At 46.1% G+C, this 7,956-nt stretch overlaps 1 protein-coding gene across 1 annotated transcript; it reads left to right on the forward strand.

Annotated features, from left to right (window-relative positions):
* The first annotated feature begins 2,544 nt into the window (after positions 1–2,544).
* Positions 2,545–2,850, forward strand: LOC108379634 (reactive oxygen species modulator 1-like). The gene is made up of 2 exons (XM_017635981.1): positions 2,545–2,678; positions 2,742–2,850. Exons 1-2 carry the CDS (start codon positions 2,545–2,547, stop codon positions 2,848–2,850), a joined length of 243 nt encoding a protein of 80 aa, XP_017491470.1.
* The last annotated feature ends 5,106 nt before the right edge of the window (positions 2,851–7,956 follow it).

A 7,956-nucleotide genomic window follows, 5' to 3' on the forward strand; every position in this document is an offset into this window, starting at 1 on the left:
CAACGACGGTGGCAGAAGATGAAGACGAAAGCAACGGCGAAGATCAACGGCAAAAAGTACAAGTGAGGAAAAACAATACAACAAAAACAGTACAGTACAATGCAGGCTTCTCTTTTTCCACGACCGATTCTGGGCTCATCTGCAGGGCGAATGGCTGTGCACACAGCCAGACACAGTCAGTCGTGATTGTGCTAGTGCTGGTGCCTAAGCAGCAGCAGCAGCCTCAGTTCACCCAAAGTAGAAGGAACCAGCGCAGCACCAACGCCGCTGCGAAGGAGTAGGAGGCGAGAGAGATAGCGAGAGCTAGAACACAAAACGAGCTTCGTCATTTGTGTTTCTGTGTCAATGTGCAACGGAAAAAAACGTTCAATTAGGAACACGGAAGAGAGAGTGAGTGAGTGAGAGAAGGCGCAAGAAGAGAGAGAATTCGAAAGCGGCAGCAGAAGTAGCAGAGACACACACAACCAGAAGGCAAGGGTGGTCTCTCTCTTACTTTCTGGTGGCTTGTTTGTGGGAGTCGACTCGAGCAGGACGACTCACACACTTTCTCTCTATCTTCACTTTCTTCGCAGTTGCTGGGGTCCAGAGCGGCGAGGTTATTGACTGCTTGAGTGCCGCCGGATAGAAGAAGGAGAGGAGACGGAGAAGAGGAGACATACCGTACACACACACAGCAAGTTGTTTGGAGCTTCAGCGAGGACCGATGCGCGCGAGCAGAATATTCCTGAGAGTGTGTTGCGTATATAGGCAATCACCAAGACACACACGAGATCATCGGGTCGTTGTGCCCAAATGGGCGAGAGGGAGAGAGAAAGAATCTCCCTGGACGAACCAGTAACCTACAGAGTAGACCATTTAGATCTTGTCTCTTTTTCTTTTCCTCCTTCCTGGCTATATACAGTGTACGGCGGCAGCTGTCTGATCATCACAAGTAAGTTGTCTCATACACGCGGAAGTGTGTGTGTGTTGACTCATCGCAGAGAAGACCAGGGACCACAATACTGTTCTTCTTTCTCTCTGGGGACCACCAGAGACAGTGCACTACGACGACACAGAGGCCAACTAACCAAGTTCTGTGTGGTGAGAGCATCATCATCTCTTTTGCTTCCTGTTTGGTCCGGGAAGAAGGGTAGTAGAGAAAGAAAAGGCGAAATACTGAATGACTGAATGAGTGATGCAGCACTGCCACACAGACTGCAGTGTGACTGCAATGAATAATGAAATTCGTCTGTTCGTGTGTCGGTGGAGGCAGTGTTTGTGTGTGGCACTGCCAAAGAGAATCGTACGTGAAAGAGAGAAAAAGAGTTTACAAACTCGCACGCAATTTGTGACGCATCACATCAGAGAGAGACGCAGCACAGAATCGCATGGCACCGATGGGCAAAACAAAAATTAAAAGTTTAATAAAGTAAAGCTGGTGATGATCAATGAATGAATGACTGGCTGGCTGAGAATGCGTGTTCATGTCAATTTGCCGATCTGCATCTTGGCTCGAAGGACTCTCACTGAATGGTAGATCAAAGAGTCGACGATTCCAGCAACTGCAACAATGGGGAAGGAAGGAAAAGAGAAAAATCGAAAGCAAACAAACCCAACAAAGGCACGCACGGTTATCGATTTAGGCAAATGCAACACTGAAGAGGTGAAAGCACTTACCGGTGAGAATTCCACCGACAATGCCGCACAGCGTTGTCAGGAAGTGCAGAAAGGAGCGACTCTTTTCGCTGTACTTTACCATCATTGGCGCAAATTCGTAAATGAAAAAGACACCGGGTAATCGACCTTCCGTCATCGCATCAAAGGTGCTGCCAAAGTCTTTCTTGTAGCGAGTCACGGAAAACTGGTTCGTTTGAATTTCCTGTGAATTTTTCNGGGAAAAATCGAAAGCAAACAAACCCAACAAAGGCACGCACGGTTATCGATTTAGGCAAATGCAACACCGAAAAGGTGAAAGCACTTACCGGTGAGAATCCCACCGACAATGCCGCACAGCGTTGTCAGGAAGTGCAGAAAGGAGCGACTTTTTTCGCTGTACTTTACCATCATTGGCGCAAATTCGTAAATGAAAAAGACACCGGGTAATCGACCTTCCGTCATCGCATCAAAGGTGCTGCCAAAGTCTTTCTTGTAGCGAGTCACGGAAAACTGGTTCGTTTGAATTTCCTGTGAATTTTTCATTGTAAGTTTCTTAGTCCATCAAACTAATGACAGTTTTTACTTACCTCCCCGTCAAGACTCTGAAAGATAGTAGGAATGATCTTGATGTAATACTGAAAGATTGCCAAGCCTCGTCCTAGTAAAAGAATAAAATCATAGGTGATAAGAAAAAACAAACTTGCAAGAACGTCTGGCGCCCTCTCTAATGATAAATTGCAAGCATCACCAATTCATCACATCATATTTGAGCATTCACCGCACGTGAGATTTTTGCTTCAACTTCGGCTTGATTTGTTTTTGGGTAAACAGACGCATCAATTTAGGTACATTCCCAGTTCCTGCAACGGCGTCCCTTGCCTCGACCACTGATTCCACCAGCTACATAAAATGCCAGCGGTTCAGAATATGTACGGTCGTGCTCAGCAGCCTTCGTGCTGGGATCGAGTCAAGTACGGCTTCATGATGGGTGCATGTGTCGGCCTAGCATCTGGTGGACTGTTCGGTGGATTCCGAGCACTAAGGTAAGATCAATCTCAGGTGTGCAAACAACGCTAAACTAACTACCATTATCTTCTCTTTGACAGCATGGGACTGCGCGGTCGTGAGCTGATCTCCTCGGTAACAAAAGTAATGGTTCAAGGCGGTGGCACATTCGGCACCTTCATGGCCATCGGCACTGCCATTCGGTGCTAGTGCTATCATTTCACCGTAGTCATTGAAAACACTGTCTAGAGCGCGCGTAGTGTGTGTCTACCCTTGTACAAATACAATCAACGCCTTACCTTCGTCACTAATGTAGGAAACGCCATCCAGCTGATTCACTGTATTGTCCAACTTTTGGCCAAAGGAAAGGTGGTTTATCGTGTGCGAGGTGTTCACCTGTTTGAATATTTATAATATTTGTAATAAATTACTCAACAATTCCGCATGAACGCCCTGTGTACACACAGGTGTACACTTACCGTAAGCAGTTCACTGAGGTTGATGTCGTGCACTGCGCGAAATGACGAAATTGGTGTGAAATGTACAATCGTTAAACTTCTTTTTTTTGCACGGTCGTAAATAAAGATTATGAATTTACCATGAACGTGATGCTTCTCGAAGCTCTGTCCCAAGGCGAGATGAAAGTTGCCTGAAATTTTGTTTACCTCTAGCGTGCCAAACACCTGACAGCCTTCCTTTGACTGGCTGCCATCATCGGTGATGCCTTCGCGGCGACACTGCTCAATCGCCGCGGGATTCCATGCCCAACCCTTGGTGTTGTAGGCATTGCGAACCTCCTGACAGGTATTACAGCACCTAAAATTAGCAGTGGTGTAAGATTTCAGTGAAAGACGATTTCATCGGAAAAGCCTACCCTCCTTTTGCCCCGTAGCAACTGTCACAGCGATTAGGATCTAGTGCCACTTCATTTTTCGTTTCTTCAATGGAAACATTACCGCTCACAATTTTAGATTTCTTGGTAACAATGGCTGAAAAAGGAAGAAAAGCAGATTAGCCTTAAGAAGCTAGTTTGTGTCATCATTGTGGCAATTACTGTTATCCTTTTTTGGTTGCTCTATGGGAGATCCGTGGTCATCAAGCCGCCGCTTGAATATATTGTGCGCTATATTGATGTGCTGTTCACCTGAAATATCGGTGGCATCAAGAGATAAATCTGAAGAGAAGTGAAGAACAATATGCGGTCTCATTAGGTTATCACCGGCAGCCATCAGTCATCGTCTAGTGTGTGAGCGCTTACGTGAGCAACCAACATGAGGAAAGGTGATGTCAAATGATATCCTCAGCTTCTGACCGCTGGAGATGTCGATCATCAACTCCTCGTGCACGTAAGGAGTTAGGTAGTAGTTCAGTTCGAGTAGNAAGAGAAGTGAAGAACAATATGCGGTCTCATTAGGTTATCACCGGCAGCCATCAGTCATCGTCTAGTGTGTGAGCGCTTACGTGAGCAACCAACATGAGGAAAGGTGATGTCAAATGATATCCTCAGCTTCTGACCGCTGGAGATGTCGATCATCAACTCCTCGTGCACGTAAGGAGTTAGGTAGTAGTTCAGTTCGAGTAGAAATAAAATTGCAATAATTGAGCATGACAGAAAGGTTACTGTAGTGAAAGAGAGAAAGAAAATCGATAATTAGAGTAAAGACCGAAAGAGGAAAGAGTAAAGCCAAACAAACCAGTTGCACCGCCGAGTGTTTTGATTCTAAAGTCCTCCAGCGTCTTTGGATACAGATCAAGACTGGCCAGCCGGTCGCGAATGCTTCTGAAGGTAAGGCCATCATTCGGGTACACTAGTGGCTGCTTCTCCATGACGGCGCTCTTTGCAGCGTGGACACTGGTAGTAGTTCTTATTGGGTTGGAACGACCCGAATTAGGTGGGCAGTCGCCGGGATATATCACAGATGTTGGTGAGTTGTCAATGTGGCCGCCTGAAAGAAAACATTCAATCACCAGAAGGCTGAAAGTGCGGCTTTCCTGCCATCTTTTAGCCGTTGGGGCAGTTAGATCACTTTGCGCGCGAAGTAAAGAATAAGCTCCCCTTTTCTGCTGCTGCAGTCAGAACACTTTAATTTCAAAAATCAGAAGTCCATTTGATTTGCTTTCATTAGGGCTACCGCGTTGATGTATTCTTTCACTCGATTCCATAGATACGCCATTAAGACACCTAAAAAGTGTTGAGTTGTTTCAGTCGAAAAGACGTTTGTAAACTATGAACTACAAACCAGCGAAAAACCCAACAACGATGACCATTAGGTAAATGCCAAAAACGAGAACTGAGCTGGATTCCTCTTCCTCAGCCATGCCTTTTCAAGAAAAAACGCTCAAAACAATTTTACGATACTCTACAGTGTTTTATACTTTATTGAACCAAAAGAAATGAGAACATTCAAAGAATTGAAATCTCTAGCAAATTAGAACAACACCGAGAACAATTCATTCACAGCAACAACAACTGCTGACTGCGTTCATCGCTCACACACCTCAAAACTGCTTAGTAAGCAGTTGAAGTGGAAAGAGCAGCAGCAGACGAGGTCATCTGACTTGATTGATTACCGGACATCATGGTCGTTTTCTGCTTCAGTTTGAAGCGGTTCTTCAGGTGATTTGGACTCTCAAAGATGAAACAGTAGTGGTAGAGGATGATGCAGATCAGCGTGCCAATGACAGTGGCCACAAAGATGAAGACAAAGAGGAGAACGCCAATTGGGTAGCTGTAATCAGGTAGATCTTTGTTGGCTTCTGTGATGAGGAAAAAATGATTTATTGACCCTGACTGTTTACTGTTCACAGTTTCAGGCGACTTACTCGGCTTCATTGCCTCTGACTGCGGTTGCTGCAAGTGGCGGCGCTCATCAAAGTGGTCAACTGAAGACGAAGAGCGCCCCATCTTCAGCGGGGATGTGGTGACGACGAAAGGACATTGGAGAAGGTGAAATGCGAGACCAAGGAGAGGAGAAAGTGAAAGATACATACTGACTGGACTGAGTGAATGAGTGTACATAAATAAAGAGTGTGTTTGTGAAATACTACTAAAAAAATATGACTAAAATCGAACTGTTTGTGTGTGAAAAATTCAGTAGTTTTCACATCGAATGACCTTGACCTCCTTCACGTTGTGGCCCTCCTCGTCATCGTCAATTTCACTGGGGTCAAATTCAACTTTAGGTGCCTGGAAAAGGGTAGAACAAATTAATGATATGAAGATCAAGCTTTCCAATTGCTTTTTACCTCAATGAAGAGAATATTCTGCGGCGTCATCCAAGAGCAGGCCCGAGTAGGGTCAATGTCATGCGGCAGGACGTATTCTCGGTAGAAGTGATGAGTAATGTACTCTCGACCGTCCTCCATCTTCTCCGGATGGGCGGCACGCACAAAGAAACCCTTCTTCACCGCTCGAATGGAGATCTCTTCTGGTTTGAAGTGCAGCATGTCCATAACTAGTCGGTACTTGNATTCTCGGTAGAAGTGATGAGTAATGTACTCTCGGCCGTCCTCCATCTTCTCCGGATGGGCGGCACGCACGAAGAAGCCCTTCTTCACCGCTCGAATGGAGATCTCTTCTGGTTTAAAGTGCAGCATGTCCATAACTAGTCGGTACTTGTGCGGCTTGACGATGATCTCGCCAATCGGGTTGATGTGCGCCAGGCCGAATTTGACGTCGTCCAGCCACTTGGACTCTTCGTCCTTCTCCACTGGGGAGGCGGTCGCTGCAGCTCTGGCTCTGAAAGTAAAATATTTTGTAAGTAAAAATTGCTTTTAAAAAAGGCTAAACCAGTTTAGTAGTACCTTGAGGCCAGGTCATACTCAAGAAAGGGATTGTTTGAGGTGACTCCCTTCAGGCACCAGTAGTCAGTGGGTGAGCCCTGAGGCCGAGCGCTTTGGTGAACGTAAGCCATTGAAGAAAAAGAAAAACTAAAGTTTTGTTTTGAAGTGGTTGTTGAAGTAGAAGAAGAAGTAGAATAAAAAGTAGTGTTAAACTTGCACTGTCAGTGGGGTTCAGCAGTGTGAAGTGAACTGGCCATCAGGTCTCCTTCACCGCCACTTAAATAGGCAACTCGGGCTCGGGTGGTGAGTGCGTGCTGGTGGTGCTGGCATTGAATGAATGAGGCGCCACACTCGGGACTGACATCGTTGTTCATCTTTGCGATGATAAGTGTTGTTGTTGAGGATGATGGTGTTCGACAAACTAGAACTTGCAAGAAGTGGTGGTGGTGGTACTGTCTGAATGCCTCTCTTGGATTGGATAAATAAACACACACACACTGGTCGGACTGCCACACCACGGTCGCTGTACAGAANATTGGCATTGAATGCATGAGGCGCCACACTCGGGACTGACGTCGTTGTTCATCTTTGCGATGATAAGTGTTGTTGCTGAGGATGATGTTCGACAAACCAGAACTTGCAAGAAGTGGTGGTGGTACTGTCTGAATGCCTCTCTTAGATTGGATAAATAAACACACACACACAGACTGGTCGGACTGCCACACCACGGTCGCTGTACAGAATGCCGGTACTGTACAGTGTCTGCCTGTACTGTGGTGGAAGAGGAGGAGGTGGTGGTAGTGTACGGTAGTGGTGACTGCCACAGAATCGGGTGTGAGGGAATTCATATTTGCTAATCGGAGAAAGCGCACCTTCGCCTCCCTCCCTCCCTCCCTTTCCCTCTTTGAATTGCTGGCAGAAAACACACCACTTTTCTCTGCCATTTACATTTTGGGTAATTGTCACCAAGTATTCTCACTGGAGAAAGAGAGCTGTGTGTTCCCTATCGCCGCCATCAGCGACTGAGCAGCGACTGCTGCTGCGGCAGCTGTCGAAACACTCTGTGCTCTCATCTTAATCTACTCGCACATCTTGTGATGTGCTGTTGTTGTCTGTTTGTGCGAGTGTGCACAAGACGCATCCATTGATCGACGTACCAAGGTTAAGGTCAGCTAGAAAGTGTCGCTAAGTGCCATTTCGAGGTCATTGTGCAAATGCTTTTCAGTCTGAGGGAATGTAGATATGTGTGTGTCTGTTGTTGAAATGTGTCAACAACTGCTATTTTTACAATACATTTTCATTCACTCTTTCACACCCTGTCACATTCTGGTGTCGGTGGTTGTAGTAGTGTTGGCAGATCCAATCGATTGAACTCAGTGCACCAGTGTCACCGAGTGCAAAAGCGTAGCGGTAAACTTTTCTGCGGTTCCAATTTTGGAAATCTGTGCGTCTTTATTTGTTCTTCATTTTGCCCTTTGCCGGCGAGAGCAAACATTCCTCGCACTCAACACATTCACTTTGCACTCACTGATC

Source organism: Rhagoletis zephyria, unplaced genomic scaffold (genome assembly GCF_001687245.7).
Source record: "Rhagoletis zephyria isolate East Lansing unplaced genomic scaffold, Rhagoletis_zephyria_1.1 Rzeph_scaffold_16883, whole genome shotgun sequence".
In the NCBI taxonomy this organism is placed as follows: Eukaryota; Metazoa; Arthropoda; class Insecta; order Diptera; family Tephritidae; genus Rhagoletis; species Rhagoletis zephyria.